At 48.3% G+C, this 21,477-nt stretch overlaps 1 protein-coding gene across 3 annotated transcripts in view; it reads right to left on the bottom strand.

Moving 5' to 3' along the window:
• CEP89 (centrosomal protein 89) overlaps nt 1–21,477 on the bottom strand; it is a 268,804-nt gene that overhangs the window by 51,915 nt on the left and 195,412 nt on the right. For all 3 annotated transcript variants that reach the window (XM_063945997.1, XM_063945998.1, XM_063945999.1), the window contains one exon: nt 15,686–15,775. In XM_063945997.1, the coding sequence (XP_063802067.1) occupies nt 15,686–15,775 (90 nt within the window). The remainder of the gene's footprint in view (nt 1–15,685; nt 15,776–21,477) is intronic.

The raw sequence follows: 21,477 nt of genomic DNA, 5'->3' as shown, positions 1-21,477 counted from the left end.
CTGTGGGAGCCATATCCATTTTGTCATTGTCATGCGCTGCTAGAAAAGCAGGGGGCCACTTGATTTGGGTGTGGTTCGTTTTATCGACAGTATCTAGGTCGACAATGTTTAGGTCGACCACTATAGGTCGACAGTCACTAGGTCGACATGGTTGGAAGGTCGAATGGGTTTCTAGGTCGACATGTGCTAGGTCGACAGGTCTAAAGGTCGACATGAGGAATTTTTTTATTTTTTTGGTGTCGTTTTCTTCGTAGAGTGACCGGGATCCCAAATTAGTGCACCGCGTCCCCTCGCATGGCTCGCTTCGCTCGCCATGCTTCGGGCATGGTACCTTCGCTTCGCTCGGCACACTTTACCGTTCCAATCGTAGTCCACGTGGATCGTTAAGTATGAAAAAATCCCCCCCAAAAAATGTGAAGAACTCATGTCGACCTTTAGACCTGTCGACCTAGCACATGTCGACCTAGAAACCCTGTCGACCTTCCATCCATGTCGACCTAGTGACTGTCGACCTATAGTGGTCGACCTAAACATTGTCGACCTAGACACTGTCGATCTTCAGACCGGATCCCCTTGATTTATGTTGCCCTCCCAGGCTAAAAGTTACCAGCCAGCCCTTGATTAGCGTAAGGGTGTTTGGACTAAGGGTGAGGGATAGGGCATTAGTTTTAGGATGAAGGGTTAGCGTTACATAGAATTTGATGGCCCATCCAATCTACCCTCTATGGTTAGGGTATTAGAGTTAGTTTAGGGGTTCTGGTATTAGGGTTTGTTTAGCAGTTTGGGATAGAGGATTAGGGATAGGGTATTAAAGTTATGGTATGATGCAATTAGCCAGACAGTGCATGGAAATTTAGCGCCAATCCCAAAATAGTAGAGCAGTGGTCTCCAACCTTAATTGGGGTGTGAGCTACTTTCGGAAAAGAAAACCTCTGAAGGAGCTAACCCCTCCCCCAATGCGCGTGCGATCCTGCAAAAGTGGGTGTGGCCTCACAAAAGTGGGTGTAGTCTCACAACTACAAGTAATGCCCCCCGTGTAGTGCCAGATACACAAATAATGCTCCCCAGCAGTGCCAGATACACAATGCCCCCCACCAGTGTCACATACAATGCCCCCATCAGTGCCAGATACAATTCTCCCCGCAGTGCCATTTAAAATGCCCCCCGCAGCACCAGATAAAATGCCCCCCCCCCCGCAGTGTCAGATACAGTGCCCCACACAGTGCTAACCCTTGCTGGCTTCTTCTACTGCCGCCGGTGCTGCTCCTCCTGTATGATGGACGGAAGGGGAGGAGAGCGCAGCGCGAGCCTCTCCTGTGAAGTCCGGAGAGCGGCTGCGGTGAGGGCGACAGAGTCTCCGGCGGCGGCGGGCATTTAAAATATGGTGCCAGTAAGTGAGCCAATCAAAACTCGCGGTCCTGCAGCCAATCAGGTGCCGCCACTGCCGGTCCACGAGCTTTGATTGGCTGACGGCCGGCACCATATTAAAAATGAAGGGAGGAGGAGTGCCAGTGACTGCCCAAGCCCGTGCGCCCTGTGAGCTACCGAAAATACTACGGCGAGCTACCGGTAGCTCGTGAGCTACAGGTTGGAGATCACTGTAGTAGAGGGACTCTTATGTGGCATAGCCGCTCCCCCTTAATATCGGGTTTCAGATGATCTCTTGACAGCACTGGTGAGAGCATTATCACAAATGTAAACTAACTACAGGGGAGCTATTTAAAAGGATTAAACTTAGAAGAATTTGTCATTAGAAAATCAAACTCATTTATCCAATTTCCCCCTTTATTGTATGTGTGTGTTTGTATATTTGTTTGTTTGTTGTTTGTTTTTTGGCATGATTTTTTTTCTTTATTGTTTGTGTTAATATTTTAGATCTAAACTTCAACATTAGTGATACGCTTTCTCAATGCATTCTTGAAATCAAAATTACAACACAGATCAGCTTTCTCCAAAAAGTAATCATACTTTACATAACAGGAAGATGGAAACAACTAAATACACATTTAGAAAAGCCATCTTTACAATGTATTATTTATTAGCAGTTATTTATATAGCGCACACATATTCCGCAGCGCTGTACAGAGAGTATGTGGCCATTCACATCGGTCCCTGCCCCAGTGGAGCTTACACTCTATATTCCCTACCACATGTACACACAGACACAGTCACACTAGGGTTAATTTGTGATGGGATCCAATTAACCTACCAGTATATTTTTGGAGTGTGAGAGGAATCAGGAGTACCCGGAGGAAACCCACGCAAGTACGGGGAGAATATACAAACTCCACACAGGTAGATCCATGGTGGGAATGGAACCCATGACCTCAGTGCTGTGAGGCGGTAATGCTAACCATTACACCATCCGTACTGCCCCAATGTTACAAGACAATGTTTGCAATCTGAATTTTTACAATGCTCTTCACTTCTTACTATCTCGATGCATTTGCATCTTCTTATGGCCTGGATATAATGGAGGTCGCTCAGACCTGATCGCTGGGCTGCAAACTTTGCTGTTCTGCATTCAGATAGTCGCCTCCCCCAGGGGGGAGTGTAAATTCGCCGTGCAAATGTGCGATCGCATGTGCAGCCGAGCAGGCTCTGCGCAGCCCAGGACGTACTGCTCCAGTGCGACGAGAACAGGCTGATCGGGGCCGGAGCGGACGTCACACACCCTCCCTGAAAACGCTTGAGCCCGCCTGCGTTTTCCCAGACACTCCCAATAAATGCTCAGTTGTCACTCATAAAAAACAGCATCTTCCTGTCAAGCACCTTGTGAACGCCCATGCGATCAGATTTTTTTTCACCATCCCGTCGCTGACTGGCGATGCCCGTTGTTGTTGTCCGGCGCGCGTGCACATTGCGGTGCATACACATGCGCAGTTAGGACCCGATCGCCGGCTGTACAAAAACACACAGCAATGATCAGATCTGAGTCACCCCCAATATCCCTCCAGAACTGTGTAACAGCACAATATTATAAACATGGATATCTATTATATAAACTGCTTCCATTCTGTTCAGAAGTTGCGGACTAGAGATTAGAGGACACCCCCAGCCCCCCCCCCCCCCACAGCTCCTAGTGCTGCAGACATAGGGTCTACCCCACAGTTCACTGTATGTAAAGATAGCCTCCTCCAGCAGTGCTATCTGCATCCAACTAAGCCTATAACAAATTGGCCCCAACCCACACCCTGACACTAGCGCCACCGGCGGAGACCATGCAGCCAGATCTGGCACCTCCGCCTGACCCTCCAGTGTGTCATTATGGAGATGAGATTTCCAGGACCTCATCACACGTCTCATCAGGACTTTGCCTAGATCACAATCTACCGACAGGGATAGGAAGACGGAAGAACAGAAGATAGAAAACAATCCCCTGCAACCTGGTAGCTAGCGATCCGGCATTTCCTAGTTTCCAACAGGATATAATGTGTTTTCATGGGACTTAGGGGTCTATTTACTAAGCCTTGGATGGAGATAAAGGTGGTCATTCCGAGTTGATCGCTCGCTAGCTAGTTTGAGCAGCCGCGCAAATGCTATGCCGCCGCCCACTGGGAGTGTATTTTAGCTTAGCAGAAGTGCGAACGGTTGTATCGCAGAGCGCCTGCAAAAAAAATTTCAGAGTAGCTCAAAACCTGCTCAGCGCTTGCGATGACTTCAGACTGTTCAATTCCTGATTTGACGTCACAAACACGCCCAGCGTTCGCTCAGCCACGCCTGCGTTTTTCCTGGCACGCCTGCGTTTTTCCGAACACTCCCTGAAAACGGTCAGTTGACACCCAGAAATGCCCTCTTCCTGTCAATCAATCTGCGGCAAGCAGTGCGACTGAAATGCATCGCTAGACCCTGTGCAAAACTACATCGTTCCTTGTGCCCATACGTCGCGCATGCGCATTGCGCCGTATACGCAGAACTGCTGTTTTTTAGCCTGATCGCTGCGCTGCGAACAAATGCAGCTAGCTATAAACTCGGAATGACCTTCAAAGTGGAGAGAAATAAAGTACCAACCAATCAGCTCCTAACTGTCATTTTTCATACCCAGCCTGTGACATGTCAGTCAGGAGCAGATTGGCTGCCACTTTATCTCCCCCTAAGGCTTAGTAAATAGACCCCAAAGTCTGTTTCATCATATGGGAAACGTACATCTACAGTGATTTCAGGTTATGACCGCAGTGACCTGTTGTGTCGTTTATTGCCTCCATCGTCACCCAAACTCTTCCAGTATGCCAGCACCCATGATATAATTCCATCATAAGGAAATCTATAAAGAAATATAAGAAATTCTTCTACTGCAATGAGAGGTCACTTTTACCCCTTTCAGAACCACCTAAAGCAGGATGCACCTGGGAGCTGTACTCAGGCGCTTCCGTATTATTCCACCTGGGCCCTTTACACCGCACAGCGACACGCTCATGCACAAATAACCCATGTTCAAACCTGGTGGTCTGAAAGGGGCATTTGTCTAAATTAGGGGCCCATTTAGCAAAAAATATTTGCGGCTATTTCCCTGAAAACACATCTGTTTGGGGGTTAGCCACAAATATTAGGTATTCTTGGAATCTATGTAGGAGCAGATGTCTCCATTACCTGCTACGATCTCTCCATTCCGGCCAGCATGGGGGATGCTGCCAGATTTACCAATATCCGGAATGCACAGCATTCCCAATATTGGCCCCCACAGGCAGAGAGTTTCCCCGGAACCTTCCCATGAAGTGGCCTCTGTGTGGTCAGCCGGACCACACTCGGCACATCGCAGGGGCCTGTCCATGCGGGTGCCCGATGATGCATGTAGCCCAATGGTCTTCAACCTTAATTGGGGTGTGAGCTACTCGAGAAAAATGATACCTCCTGAGGCACTGCTAAAGTTTTTGGAAAAAAAATAAAAAATGCTGTACTTCAATGGTTGCTGGGACTCTCTCAGTGTTAAGACCAGACTCCTTGGCAGTAGCGTAGCTATACATTTTGCACCCCACTGCCAAAAAAAGTTTCTGGCGCCACCTCCCATTATCATATGAAAAGTAGGGTGTGGCCTCACTGCAAGGGGTGTGGCATTGCAGGAAAAGACTACATTATACCCCAGTTTTGCAACCGGCACACCCAGACATTGGCCACCACAGGAAAATAAAAAAATCCTGATTCATGCCCCTTACATTATTTGTCATTTTTCCTCCTTATAGTAATGCCCATTACACATTATGCCACACACCATAATGCCCATTACACAATATGCCACACACTGTAATGCCCATTACACATTATACCACACACTATAATGCCCATTACACATTATACCACACACCATAATGTCCGTGAGACATTATACCAAACACCGTAATGACACCTACACAATATACCACACACCATAATGCCCATTACACAATATGCCACACACTGTAATGCCCATTACACATTATACCACACTGTAATGCCCATTACACATTATACCACACACTGTAATGCCCATTACACATTATACCACACACCATAATGTCCGTGAGACATTATACCAAACACCGTAATGACACCTACACAATATACCACACACCGTAATGCCCGTTACACATTATGCCACACACTGCAATGCCCGCTGCCCGTCGTTTTCTCCTCACTGCGCTTCCGCCTCATTACCGCCGCAGCCACTCAGTCCTGAACTCTCCGTAGTGGTTGATCAGCGCTGCGCTCCCCCTGTCAGTCGCGCATGTGCACTTGTCTCTGCTGTGTGCAATAACTAGTGCGCGCATGTGCGACTGACAGGGGCAGCGCTGATCAACCGCTACGGAGAGTTCAGGACTGAGTGGCTGAGGCGGTAATGAAGCGGAAGCGCAGTGAGGAGAAATCTACGGGTAGCGACGGGCGATCCTATTACCGCGGAGAACACACAGGATGCGATAAGCCAGATACCGCAGTGGTAGAAGTTAGTACATCCCGCCCAGCGTTATACACACAGTCACAGATCTGGGCTAATATGTATAGAAATAATAAGATTTTACTCACCGGTAAATCTATTTCTCGTAGTCCGTAGTGGATGCTGGGACTCCGTAAGGACCATGAGGAATAGCGGCTCCGCAGGAGACTGGGCACAACTATAAAGAAAGCTTTAGACTACTGGTGTGCACTGGCTCCTCCCACTAAGACCCTCCTCCAGACCTCAGTTAGGATACTGTGCCCGGAAGAGCTGACACAATAAGGAAGGATTTTGAATCCCGGGTAAGACTCATACCAGCCACACCAATCACACCGTATAACTCGTGATACTATACCCAGTTAACAGTATGAATAACAACTGAGCCTCTCAACAGATGGCTCATACAATAACCCTTTAGTTAAACAATAACTATATACAAGTATTGCAGACAATCCGCACTTGGATTGGGCGCCCAGCATCCACTACGGACTACGAGAAATAGATTTACCGGTGAGTAAAATCTTATTTTCTCTGACGTCCTAAGTGGATGCTGGGACTCCGTAAGGACCATGGGGATTATACCAAAGCTCCTAAACGGGCGGGAGAGTGCGGATGACTCTGCAGCACCGAATGGGCAAACTCTAGGTCCTCCTCAGCCAGGGTGTCAAACTTGTAGAATTTAGCAAATGTGTTTGACCCCGACCAAGTAGCAGCTCGGCAAAGTTGTTGAGCCGAGATCCCTCGGGCAGCCGCCCAAGAAGAGCCCACCTTCCTCGTGGAATGGGCTTTCACTGATTTAGGATGCGGCAGTCCAGCCGCAGAATGTGCAAGCTGAATCGTACTACAGATCCAGCGAGCAATAGTCTGCTTTGAAGCAGGGGCACCCAGCTTGTTGGGTGCATACAGGATAAACAACGAGTCAGTTTTCCTGACACTAGCTGTCCTGGAAACATACATTTTCAGGGCCCTGACTACGTCCAACAACTTGGAAGCCTCCAAGTCTTTAGCAGCCGCAGGCACCACGATAGGTTGGTTCAAATGAAAGGCTGATACCACCTTAGGGAGAAACTGGGGACGAGTCCTCAATTCTGCCCTATCCATATGGAAAATCAGATAAGGGCTTTTACATGACAAAGCCGCCAATTCTGACACACGCCTGGCCGAAGCCAAGGCCAACAGCATGACCACTTTCCACGTGAGATATTTTAATTCCACGGTTTTAAGTGGCTCAAACCAATGTGACTTTAGGAAATCCAACACCACGTTGAGATCCCAAGGTGCCACTGGAGGCACAAAAGGGGGCTGAATATGCAGCACTCCCTTAACAAAAGTCTGAACTTCAGGTAGTGAAGCCAGTTCTCTCTGGAAGAAAATCGATAGAGCCGAAATCTGGACCTTAATGGAACCCAATTTTAGGCCCATAGTCACCCCTGACTGTAGGAAGTGCAGAAAACGGCCCAGCTGTAATTCCTCCGTTGGGGCCTTCCTGGCCTCACACCACGCAACATATTTTCGCCAAATGCGGTGATAATGGTTTGCGGTCACTTCTTTCCTAGCTTTAATCAACGTAGGAATGACTTCCTCCGGAATGCCCTTTTCCTTCAGGATCCGGTGTTCAACCGCCATGCCGTCAAACGCAGCCACGGTAAGTCTTGGAACAGACAGGGCCCCTGCTGCAGCAGGTCCTGTCTGAGCGGCAGAGGCCATGGGTCCTCTGAGATCATTTCTTGAAGTTCCGGGTACCAAGCTCTTCTTGGCCAATCCGGAACAATGAGTATAGTTCTTACTCCTCTTCTCCTTATTATCCTCAGTACCTTGGGTATGAGAGGAAGAGGAGGGAACACATAAACCGACCGGTACACCCACGGTGTCACTAGAGCGTCCACAGCTATCGCCTGAGGGTCTCTTGACCTCGCGCAATATCTATCTAGCTTTTTGTTTAGGCGGGACGCCATCATGTCCACCTGTGGCCTTTCCCAACGGTTTACAATCAGTTGGAAGACTTCTGGATGAAGTCCCCACTCTCCCGGGTGGAGGTCGTGCCTGCTGAGGAAGTCTGCTTCCCAGTTGTCCACTCCCGGAATGAACACTGCTGACAGTGCTAACACGTGATTTTCCGCCCATCGGAGAATCCTTGTGGCTTCTGCCATCGCCGTCCTGCTTCTTGTGCCGCCCTGTCGGTTTACATAGGCGACTGCCGTGATGTTGTCTGACTGGATCAGTACCGGCTGGTTTTGAAGCAGGGGTTTTGCCTGACTTAGGGCATTGTAAATGGCCCTCAGTTCCAGAATATTTATGTGTAGGGAAGTCTCCTGACTTGACCATAGTCCTTGGAAGTTTCTTCCCTGTGTGACTGCCCCCCCAGCCTCGAAGGCTGGCATCCGTGGTCACCAGGACCCAGTCCTGTATGCCGAATCTGCGGCCCTCTTGAAGATGAGCACTTTGCAGCCACCACAGCAGAGACACCCTGGTCCTTGGAGACAGGGTTATCAGCCGATGCATCTGAAGATGCGATCCGGACCACTTGTCCAACAGGTCCCACTGAAAAGTCCTTGCATGGAACCTGTCGAATGGAATTGCTTCGTAGGAAGCTACCATTTTTCCCAGGACTCGCGTGCAGTGATGCACAGACACCTGTTTTGGTTTCAGGAGGCCTCTGACTAGAGATGACAGCTCCTTGGCTTTCTCCTCCGGGAGTAACACTTTTTTCTGTTCTGTGTCCAGAACCATCCCCAGGAACAGTAGACGTGTCGTAGGGACCAGCTGTGACTTTGGAATATTTAGAATCCAACCGTGCTGTTGTAGCACCTCCCGAGATAGTGCTACCCCGACCAACAACTGCTCCCTGGACCTCGCCTTTATCAGGAGATCGTCCAAGTACGGGATAATTAAAACTCCCTTCTTTCGAAGGAGTATCATCATTTCGGCCATTACCTTGGTAAATACCCTCGGGGCCGTGGACAGACCAAACGGCAACGTCTGGAATTGGTTTTGACAATCCTGTACCACAAATCTGAGGTACTCCTGGTGATGATGGTAAATGGGGACATGCAGGTAAGCATCCTTGATGTCCAGTGATACCATGTAATCCCCCTCGTCCAGGCTTGAAATAACCGCCCTGAGCGATTCCATCTTGAACTTGAATTTTTTTATGTGTGTTCAAGGATTTCAAATTTAAAATGGGTCTCACCGAACCGTCCGGTTTCGGTACCACAAACATTGTGGAATAGTAACCCCGTCCTTGTTGAAGGAGGGGCACCTTGACTATCACCTGCTGGGAATACAGCTTGTGAATTGCCTCTAGCACTGCCTCCCTGCCTGAGGGAGTTGTTGGCAAGGCAGATTTGAGGAAACGGCGGGGGGGAGACGTCTCGAATTCCAGCTTGTACCCCTGAGATACTACTTGAAGGATCCAGGGATCCACCCGTGAGCGAGCCCACTGATTGCTGAAGTTTTTGAGACGGGCCCCCACCGTACCTGGCTCCGCCTGTGGAGCCCCAGCGTCATGCGGTGGACTTGGAGGAAGCGGGGGAGGATTTTTGCTCCTGGGAACTGGCTGTATGCTGCAGCTTTTTCCCTCTACCTCTGCCTCTGGGCAGAAAGGACGCGCCTTTAACCCGCTTGCCTTTATGGGGCCGAAAGGACTGTACCTGATAATACGGTGCTTTCTTTGGCTGTGAGGGAACATGGGGTAAAAATGCTGACTTCCCAGCTGTTGCTGTGGAAACGAGGTCCGAGAGACCATCCCCGAAAAACTCCTCACCCTTATAAAGGCAAAACTTCCATGTGCCTTTTAGAATCTGCATCACCCGTCCACTGCCGAGTCCATAATCCTCTCCTGGCAGAAATGGACATTGCACTTATTTTAGATGCCAGCCGGCAAATATCCCTCTGTGCATCTCTCATGTATAAGACTGCGTCTTTTATATGCTCTATGGTTAGCAATATAGTGTCCCTGTCTAGGGTATCAATATTTTCCGACAGGAAATCTGACCACGCAGCTGCAGCACTGCACATCCATGCTGAAGCAATAGCTGGTCTCAGTATAATACCGGAGTGTGTATATACAGACTTCAGGATAGCCTCCTGCTTCCTATCAGAAGGCTCCTTTAGGGCGGCCGTGTCCGGAGACGGTAGTGCCCCCTTTATTGACAGACGTGTGAGCGCTTTATCCACCCTAGGGGATGTTTCCCAACGTGACCTATCCTCTGGCGGGAAAGGGTACGCCATTAGTAACCTTTTAGAAATTACCAGTTTCTTATCGGGGGAAGCCCACGCTTCTTCACACACCTCATTTAATTCCTCAGATGGGGGAAAAACCACTGGTAGTTTTTTCTCCCCAAACATAATACCCTTTTTTGTGGTTCCTGGGGTAATATCAGAAATGTGCAACACATTTTTCATTGCCTCAATCATGTAACGTGTGGCCCTATTGGAATGTACATTCGTCTCATCGTCGTCGACACTGGATTCAGTATCCGTGTCGACATCTGTGTCTGCCATCTGAGGTAGCGGGCGTTTTAGAGCCCCTGATGGCTTTTGAGACAGCTGGGCAGGCACAAGCTGAGAAACCGGCTGTCCCACATCTGATATGTCGTCAAACCTTTTATGTAAGGAGTTGACACTTTCACGTAATTCCTTCCACAAGTCCATCCACTCAGGTGTCGGCCCCGCAGGGGGTGACATCACATTTATCGGCACTTGCTCCGCCTCCACATAAGCCTCCTCATCAAACATGTCGACACAGCCGTACCGACACACCGCACACACACAGGGAATGCTCTGACTGAGGACAGGACCCCACAAAGCCCTTTGGGGAGACAGAGAGAGAGTATGCCAGCACACACCAACAGCGCTATATAACACAGGGATTAACACTATAACTGAGTGATTTTTCCCAATAGCTGCTTGTATACACAATATTGCGCCTAAATTTAGTGCCCCCCCCTCTCTTTTTTACTCTATGTAGTCTGGAAACTGCAGGGGAGAGCCTGGGAGCGATCCTTCCAGCGGAGCTGTGAGGGAAAATGGCGCCAGTGTGCTGAGGGAGATAGCCCCGCCCCTTTTTCGACGGACTCCTCCCGCTTTTTTCTATGTATATCTGGCAGGGGTATTTTACACATATATAGTCTCTATGACTACATTATGTGTTATTTGCCAGCCAAGGTACTTAATATTGCAGCCCAGGGCGCCCCCCCCCAGCGCCCTGAACCCATCAGTGACCGGAGTGTGAGGTGTGCATGGGAAGCAATGGCGCACAGCTGCAGTGCTGTGCGCTACCTTGTTTGAAGACCGAAGTCTTCTGCCGCCGATTTCAAGGACTCTTCTTGCGTCTGGCTTTGTAAAGGGGACGGCGGAGCGGCTCCGGGAACGGACGATCGAGGTCGGGCCCTGTGTTCGATCCCTCTGGAGCGAATGGTGTCCAGTAGCCTTAGAAGCCCAAGCTAGCTGCAAGCAGGTAGGTTCACTTCTCTCCCCTTAGTCCCTCGTAGCAGTGAGTCTGTTGCCAGCAGATCTCACTGAAAATAAACCTAAAATAAACTTTCTTTTTCTAGGAGCTCAGGAGAGCCCCTAGTGTGCATCCAGCTCAGCCGGGCACAAAATTCTAACTGAGGTCTGGAGGAGGGTCATAGAGGGAGGAGCCAGTGCACACCAGGTAGTCCTAAAGCTTTCTTTAGTTGTGCCCAGTCTCCTGCGGAGCCGCTATTCCCCATGGTCCTTACGGAGTCCCAGCATCCACTTAGGACATCAGAGAAAAATAAATAAATAAATAAGAGTTTTATTCTTCAAGAAAAATCCATGTGAAGCACAATCTGGTAGCTATGGCCCAACAGCTGTTTCAACCAACACGGTTTTCCTCATGCGCCACCATCCTGCCAATGATTTACAATAGCTTTGAGTGCTGTCTTTTTCTAGAACTTATATATATATATATATATATATATATATATAAATATAAACACATATATATCTATACACACACACACACACACACACACACACACACACACACACACACACACACTAGGTGATTCATCGCGCCCTACAGGCGCTCTTCACACCGTTGTGACGCAGTCTTATACATGAGAGATGCACAGAGGGATATTTGCCGGCTACGCCCCCTTAACCCTTGCACACCCTTGTGGCGTGCAATATTTATATTATATAAAGTATTACATCCAATCATAATTGTGTGAGTGGTTAAATATTGCATGGACAAAGGGCGTGCAATGGTTAAGGGGTGGAAGCCCCTTGCAACGGCGTGAACAGCGCACGCAGGCCCTGATGAATCACCTAGAAGGTGCTTTAGTTTGGAGAGTGGCGGGTGCGGGGAAGACGCGGATATATATATATATATATATATATATATATATATATATATATATATATATATATATAAACCTCCAAAATGACCCGCCACTCAGGAGGTCCACACCGCAAACAAATAGCCGCTCACGGTGCCTTCCTTGAAGAGGCAACCCTCTAAGATATACATGATGCAATGAGGCGGCACTCAGGAGACTTTTTAATGGTGCTGTTTAATGCTGTGTCTACGTTTCAGCGACGCAGCCCCTTCGTCAATCCTGATGAAGGGGCTGTGTCCCTGAAACGTAGACACAGCATTAAACAGCACCATTAAGAAGTCTCCTGAGTGCTGCCTCATTGCATCGTGTATATATATATATATATATATACACACACACACATATACACATAATGTGTCTGTTGTGTGTGTATTTGTGTGTATGTGTGACTGCGGCATAATGTGTGTAAGCGTCACTGGTGCGGGGGCGTTACGTGTGTAAGGACTGGTACAGGGGGCGTTACGTGTCTAAGCGGCACTGGTACAGAGGGCGTTACATGTGTAAGCGTCACTGGTACAGGGGGGCATGACATATGTAAGCGTCACTGGTACAGGGGGGCATGACATGTGTAAGCGTCTTTGGTACAGGGGGCGTTACATGTGTAAGTGTCTCTACTACAGGGGTCATTATGTGCGCTGTGCGTTTGTAAAGTATGCAAGGGTGCAAATTTATAGTTTGCAGGGGGGCGCCGAACACCCTAGCACCGGCCCTGACTGCACATCCACTGCACTGCACAGCACTGTCACCTTTTACATTGATTCAGCGTCCAGACATTATCCTCCGCGATATCACCCACTCTATCCGTTACATTAGCCATCTCGGGGCTTCCAGGCCGGCAGCCCAGGCGCTGTGTTGCGGAGTCAGGGCCTCTGGGGATCTGGGCGCGGCTGTGGCGGGGAGGCACTTCTGTGACATCATGCGCAAAGGAGGCTCCGGGGCTCAGAGAGTATGCGGCACAGGGAGGGCTATGAAAGGCTTCCGCTGCGCCGCTTTCATACACATCTATGCCGGTGGCCGCAGCAGCTTTTGTTCCACCTGCGCCACGGCTAGGGAGTGGGGATTGTTGATGGCGGAGGGGGCAGGCGGACTGGCAGCAGGACATAGGACGCTGCAGTAAAAGTTGTTTTTTTCCCCTATCTACAGCGCAGAGACTTGCTGCAGATGCAGTGGCATACCCTCCAGCTGCACCTTTTTGGCAGGTACAGAACCTTTTTTTTTATGGTCTGTACCGATTTTTGACTCTCCAAGCTTCCATTGAAAGTATAGGAAAAGGGGCGTGGCCACGCCGCTGTACCTATGGCCACACACCCTTTTTTGAATTTGTATCAATGTTTATGTGTAAATTGTTGGAGGGTGTGTTGCTGCAGATGCAGGGGGCCTATTTTGGGGTATGGGGCTGGAGCTGCAGCTCCATCAGTCCCATTGCTAATCCTGCTCTGTGAAAACACAGCAGCCAAAGGGCAGAGCCTCCCATTGGATGTAACCTGTGTGGGAGGGCGTTTCTCGCCCAATCAGCTGTGGACTGGGTGTGATAGACCTGCCTCTAACCCAATGAGAGCCCCTAGCCACGCCCAGCTTTAGAGGCCCAGGCTATTATATAGGAGATATATTATATATATATATATATATATATATATATATATACACACACACACACACACACACACACACACACACACACACACACTGTTAAAAAAAATAAAGGGAACACTTAAACAACACAATGTAACTCCAAGTCAATCACACTTCTGTGAAATCAAACTGTCCACTTAGGAAGCAACACTGATTGACAATCAATTTCACATGCTGTTGTGCAAATGGAATAGACAACAGGTGGGAATTATAGGCAATTAGCAAGACACCCCCAATAAAGGAGTTGTTCTGCAGGTGGTGACCACAGACCACTTCTCAGCTCCTATGCTTTCTGGCTGATGTTTTGGTCACTTTTGAAAGCTGGCGGTGCTTTCACTCTAGTGGTAGCATGAGACAGAATCTACAACCCACACAAGTGGCTCAGGTAGTGCAGCTCATCCAGGATGGCACATCAATGCGAGCTGTGGCAAGAAGGTTTGCTGTGTCTGTCAGCGTATTGTCCAGAGCATGGAGGCGCTACCAGGAGACAGGCCAGTACATCAGGAGACGTGGAGGAGGCCGTATGAGGGCAACAACCCAGCAGCAGGACCGCTACCTCCGCCTTTGTGCAAGAAGGAACAGGAGGAGCACTGCCAGAGCCCTGCAAAATGACCTCCAGCAAGCCACAAATGTGCATGTGTCTACTCAAACGATCAGAAACAGACTCCATGAGGGTGGTATGAGGGCCCGACTTCCACAGGTGGGGGTTGTGCTTACAGCCCAACACCGTGCAGGACGTTTGGTATTTGCCAGAGAACACCAAGATTGGCAAATTCGCCACTGGCGCCCTGTGCTCTTCACAGATGAAAGCAGGTTCTCACTGAGCACATGTGACAGACGTGACAGAGTCTGGAGACGCCAAGAAGAATATTCTGCTGCCTGCAACATCCTCCAGCATGACCGGTTTGGCAGTGGGTCAGTAATGGTGTGGGGTGGCATTTCTTTTGGGGGCCGCACAGCCCTCCATGTGCTCGCCAGAGGTAGCATGACTGCCATTAGGTACCGAGATGAAATCCTCAGACTCCTTGTGAAACCATATGCTGGTGCGGTTGGCCCTGGGTTCCTCCTAATGCAAGACAATGATAGACCTCATGTGGCTGGAGTGTGTCAGCAGTTCCTGCAAGATGAAGGCATTGATGCTATGGACTGGCCCGCCTGTTCCCCAGACCTGAATCCAATTGAGCACATCTGGGACATCATGTCTCGCTCCATCCACCAACGCCACGTTGCACCACAGACTGTCCAGGAGTTGGCGGATGCTTTAGTCCAGGTCTGGGAGGTGATCCCTCAGGAGACCATCCGCCACCTCATCAGGAGAATGCCCAGGTGTTGTAGGGAGGTCATACAGGCACGTGGAGGCCACACACACTACTGAGCCTCATTTTGACTTGTTTTAAGGACATTGCATTAAAGTTGAAACAGCCTGTAGAGTGTTTTTTTCCCACTTTAATTTTGAGTGTGACTCCAAATCCAGACCTCCATGGGTTAATAAATTTGATTTCCATTGATAATTTTCGTGTGATTTTGTTGTCAGCACATTCAACTATGTAAAGAACAAAGTATTTATAAGGAATATTTCATTTATTCAGATCTAGGATGTGTTGTTCAAGTGTTCCCTTTATTTTTTTGAGCAGTGTGTGTATATATATATATATATATATATATATATATATAAATAATTTTTATTTTTTTATTTTATTTACATAATGGCTAATTACCAGCAATTTCCCAACACTTTCTGCTTCCTCTAATCTTACACGAAGGGTAAAACTCTTATTACCTTCACCGTCTCTTCCAGTCTCCCCAGACGCACACTTCCTTCCATCATCTTCGCTAAGGCTCCATGCCTTTCTGCTTCCAGTCCTTTGGCCTGAAAGAGAAATATAACCAGCTTAAAAGTAAACCCACATACACACCACTACAGAAAGCGAATGGTTTTATGACTTGCTACATTGCAATGATGGGATATAATAATACCGCTTACAAACCTTCCACGCTCTAATGAGTCCACCAGCCATATGCTGCACCCCCCCCCCACTCCCACTCCTGTACACTAAACAAGCGTGATAACGCTCGGAAACACCTCTACATACATCTTTTTGGACCTGTTATAAATTGTGTGTAAGAATTTACCCCAGTCCACTGTCATACCTCACGAGTCTTACGTAGAGAAAGAATCCAATGGAAAAGTTGGATATAGAGTAACTTTACGTCACACAGGAGTGTTTGACCGCAACCTTCCTACACCCATATGCATTCTACTACATAACTAATATCCCTTTTACACCAAAATCCCAGATCCAACCAAGGATTTGAAACGCTGTTGCAATCCTGCCAGACCCGGGAATTAACACGTTTCCACTGCGGTGCGACCTGGGATATTCCTGGGTCAGTACTGTTCACACTGAACATGGATGCAAATCGGGACCCCAGGGGCGCCCTACATCACGCTGGGGACAAAACCAGCACTATGGCAGCAGCTGGGCTGCCCCCAGACTCCGTCTCTTTGCATTGAATGGATGCCACACTCATGCGTGCAGCATCGATTGACCCCGCCACCGCTGTGGTCTGCAATGCAAACTACGTGCACCCTTTCCCCAACCGCCCGCTGTGGTTAGAAGGTATGGGCGATCCTATTGCTATAAACGGGTCCCGGGACACATGACCCGGGTTACCCATTTACACTGCCCCTCAACACAGGTTCAACCCATTTTTAACCCTGGTCGAGACCCAGGCAGGGTAAATCGTCCCGGGAGTCATTCACACTGACAGCCGACTTGGATTTTTTGCTTGGTATAAAAGGGGTATGACAGTCTATGGTTTCCTGCTATTTCCATTCCCCTCCTCACATCATGTCACTGTAATATGCAGCCCTGTCCTCACTGACACATCACCCCTCACCTGATATACTCTGTGCTGCTGGGGACCCTGCTCCTACCACTATATAACTCTCAGTCTGTGGCTTCCTGCTGCCTCCATTCCCCTCCTCACATCATGTCACTGCCCCTGTCACATGCAGCCCTGTCCTCACTGACACATCACTCATCTCCTGATATATTCTGTGCTGCTGGGGACACTGCTCCTCCACTGTATAACTCTTTGTCTGTGGCTTCCTGCTGCCTCCATTCCCCTCCTCACATCATGTCACTGTAATATGCAGCCCTGTCCTCACTGACACATCACCCCTCACCTGATATACTCTGTGCTGCTGGGGACCCTGCTCCTACCACTATATAACTCTCAGTCTGTGGCTTCCTGCTGCCTCCATTCCCCTCCTCACATCATGTCACTGCCCGTCACATGCAGCCCTGTCCTCACTGACACATCACTCATATCCTGATATACTCTGTGCTGTTGGGGACCCTGCTTCTCCCACTATATAACTCTCAGTCTGCGGCTTCCTGCTGCCTCCATTCCCCTCCTCACATCATGTCACTGCCCCTGTCACATGCAGCCCTGTCCTCACTGATACATCACTCATCTCCTGATATACTCTGTGCTGCTGGGGACCCTGCTCCTCCCACTATATAACTCTCAGTCTGTGGCTTCCTGCTGCCTCCATTCCCCTCCTCACATCATGTCACTGTAATATGCAGCCCTGTCCTCACTGACACATCACTCCTCACCTGATATACTCTGTGCTGCTGGGGGACCCTGCTCCTCCCACTATATAACTCTCAGTCTGTGGCTTCCTGCTGCCTCCATTCCCCTCCTCACGTCATGTCACTGCCCCTGTCACATGCAGCCCTGTTCTCACTGACACATCACCCATCTCCTGTTATACTCTACTCTATGCCAGGCCTGGCCAACCTGTGGCTCTCCAGCTGTTGTGAAACTACAAGTCTCACCATGCCCTGCCAGAGTTTTGATATTATGGAATGATAAAACGGTGGAAGTGCATGCTGGGATGTCACAGGTTGGCCAGGCTCGCCTTATGCTGTTGTGGGACTCTGCTCCTCTCACTGTATAACTCCCAGTCTGTGGCTTCCTGCATCCTACAAGACCAGTGGACTTATCTCCTTATATACTCTGAGCTTTCATCCCTGCATAGGTCAAAACTGAGTATACACACAGCAATTACAAAAGGAGCTAGAATTAGTCACATGGGCACAAGAGATGCACAGTGATTCGCTAACAAGACATAAAAAGATAAAATGTTCCATTATATCATCTGGTTCACGAAAATATCCCTAATGATATTCTCCCTGGTTACTTAATAAGTAACATTTCTTATTTTGCTATAATCAGTGAGACTCTGCCATAATGAGTGTCGCCGTAGCACATCCACCTTGAAGGACGTCTCAGTGATACATGAATAACGCATAAACCGCACAGAGCCGCTCAGTGGTATTAAGAGGCGAAAGCGCTTTGATTTTCCAGCATAAATGTCAGAGACATAAAAGTCAGACAGAAAGTAAATAATTCACTAATATTTCAATTAGGAACATTTTTGTCAGGAAATCGGCAAACTAATGACACAGAATCATAGAACATTTTATACAAAGGTTACGGTATCTGCATTCATTAGGCTTTCTCAATGCGTGCCTTGCAAATATACAGTATGACAGACTTTAATCACAGGAAATCCACGTTACTCTGTCCAAAATCTCATCTTCACTAACTTCCAACTCTGGCAGGCCCATGGGTGGCCTTGACTGGACAAGGGCTCGGGTAGAGTGGCTGCATCACACTGGGGCTTGGTTGTATGGTCCAAAGATGATCACTCGTAGTCTTCTGATTGGATCTACGAGACCAGCCAAAACCCAAAGAACTCTGATTGGATGATAAGGAGTGCAGTTGTGCTAACCCGTGATCCGTCACTCCACAACACTCGTCACCATTGTTCCACTGTCCAGTAATTGCGCTCGTTACACCATCATAAGCGCTGGGCTGCGTTCTTCTTTGTGATTAGAGGTTTATTGGCAACTGCTCACCCATAATATCCCAGTGGATGGGTCTCCCTACCAAGTGTTTGTGTTAAAATCGGCTCAGTGGCCATTTGGAACTTGTGTTCAATAGTGTGCATGGGGCAAACCCCTGTTCTTTCTCAGCTCCCTGGTTAGCAGTCTTCGGTCCCTGGGTTGTAGTTTTGGGGGTCTTCCAGGGCAAGGTGCATCCTGCAATGACCGTTCTTCCACGCATTAATGACAAAAGACACAGTGGATTTAGGAACCTCCCTAACACACTCAATGCTTCTCACACTCATTCCTCCGATCCAGCAGCCTACGATGACCCCCTTCAAACTCGGTCAGCTCGTTCCAGCAAGCCATTTCATTAACAAATGATCTAATTCGATGGAGCACGTTGGATACGGTGTATTGAAAAAACCTGGGACTTTCATTATAGACTATATTAGATACTTCCAAAGAAAATATACTTCATAATTTTATCAACAACTTTCAACGTTATTCTGACATCAATATAGTTTTTCTCTTGGGATACTGTGAATGTGCTCAAACTCTAGTTTTGAGTGCTAAACGCCAAGAGACATTTCCCAGTTTCTAGACTGCATATCCTCCCTTCCACCCTGGCCAGTCTCCTTTCCCCTATCAGCTGCACCCCTGCCACCCGCCTTAGTAAGCACGTCACTCCTGCAGTAATTAGATGAGCTTCACCTTTAGCAGCCGCCGTTCCCAGGTGAAGTAAAATTACCTGGAACTAGAATGCCACCAGGACTTTAATGCAGGTACAGAGGAGATAGCGTGGGACTAAGAGAGCCAGGAGTAAGCTGAAGTGGTAAATGGACGCTGACAACACAGAACGCAACACAGGGTCAAGGGTTTGGAGATGATAGCAAACATGGAAGGTACTAGCAAACATGGAAGGTTCTAGACAGACTGGGGAACAACCTAGGACCAGACAAGGCTAGAGCAGACTGAAACACTGCAAAAACCAACAGGTCTGGAACTGGGCAGAATGCTTGCGGAAACTTGGAAGACACTCCACAAGAAAACACAGCAGGCCAGGTAACCTCAGACACACTGAAGCTTTAACCTGCAGGGAGGCTAAGGTGGCCAATCACAAGCCTCATACCTCTCTTACTCATCCTCCTCAGCACCCTCTTCCATCCTCCATTACGCTCTGGAATGCCAGATCAGTTTGGAACAAAACGACCTGCTTCCATGACTGCTTTCTCCCTGTGTTCCCAACCTTCCCACCATTACTGAAACCTGCCGCTCCAAGTTTGAATCCACTTCCCCACTGCCTTCTCATTTAGGAGCCTCTCTCAACCACACATCTCCTTCCTGGTGACAAACAAGGTGATGGTGTGGTATGTCCATTTCCCAAACTGCACCATCCGTGTCCTATCCTGAAGACTCCCTGCGATCGCATGTACAGTATACAATCGCATGTGTACGCTGAGCTGTGAAAATCCACTTTGTGCAGTCTGTGCGCAACCCAAGATTTACTCCTACTGTGCGATGAGAACAGGCTGGTCGGGGCTTACTATGTAAGCTTTTACAGGCAGGGCCCTCCTCCCCCATGTTCTTTCACACTCCATGTCACTAGTCTTCTGCTCCCTTGTCTCCTCAGCGACTGACTTTGTCCGCTTGCAGATATGTTGAGATCAGAGTACAGAATGGATTCCCACCCGGGACTCCCGCTGACACCGAGCCGCCCTAGCTCTACCCCTGTTATCTGTCCTACGCAGAATGTGGTGCGATACTAACGTTTGGTACTTATGCTACATACGTATTGTTATGGTATGCCATTGTGCAGTGTACGCATGCTCTCATAGCCTGTTACTACGAAACGTTTTCTATGTTTACCGTGTACGTCACTGCCTACACCATGTGAGGTCTTACAAAATAAATAATAATAATAGTGCAACTTTCGGAGATACTCAGACACAGGCTGTAGCGCATCTTAATGTTCTAAACATACACTTGTTACTTCTCTAAGTCATATACAGCGATTCACGGAACCCTCGTCAAGCGCTGAAGACTTCATTAGGTCAGCACAAATAATTCATGTTCTGCAGTTTTTGTTATTTGCCTATTATAACGCAGCAGCTTGAGAACATTTCAGATGGATCGCAGAGAGAATATGAGAGACAGGGAAATTACAGTAATCAATAAAGGACAAAATTAGGGCAGCAATTAGCGTTTTAGGGACAAAGGAAAGGGGCGTCTTAGCAATGCTTACGAGGGGAAAGGGGAATCATTTTGTGATCGTGTAAAAGGTGAGAACACCCAGACAATAAGTCTGGGAAAAAGGAACAAAGAAATGGAGGAGGTGAAAATAACTGAATGGAACGTCAGGACCAGGATAAGGACGAAAGATTAAAACTATTGTTTTTATTCATGCAGAGCCTGGGTGTCGGAGTTATCCATTTGGAAATTCTTTGTTGCTTGTAGTTTGAATCTGAAATATAAAGTTTTGCAACAGACACATGCAGCGGTGTCTTATATATACGACGTTTATATGTCTGACTGTCCATCCAGTGTCTGTGAGGAGCAATACGGATTGTGCTTATTATAGAGGCAATATAATATTATATACACATTACACACTGCACGAGATTAGCAGAGTGTGCATGTATACAGTAAAGGCAGACGGAACAGTTATTGC

The sequence above is a fragment of the Pseudophryne corroboree genome, chromosome 11, assembly GCF_028390025.1.
Source record: "Pseudophryne corroboree isolate aPseCor3 chromosome 11, aPseCor3.hap2, whole genome shotgun sequence".
NCBI classification, from domain to species: domain Eukaryota; kingdom Metazoa; phylum Chordata; class Amphibia; order Anura; family Myobatrachidae; genus Pseudophryne; species Pseudophryne corroboree.
This window is presented reverse-complemented; position numbering and strand designations above follow the sequence as displayed.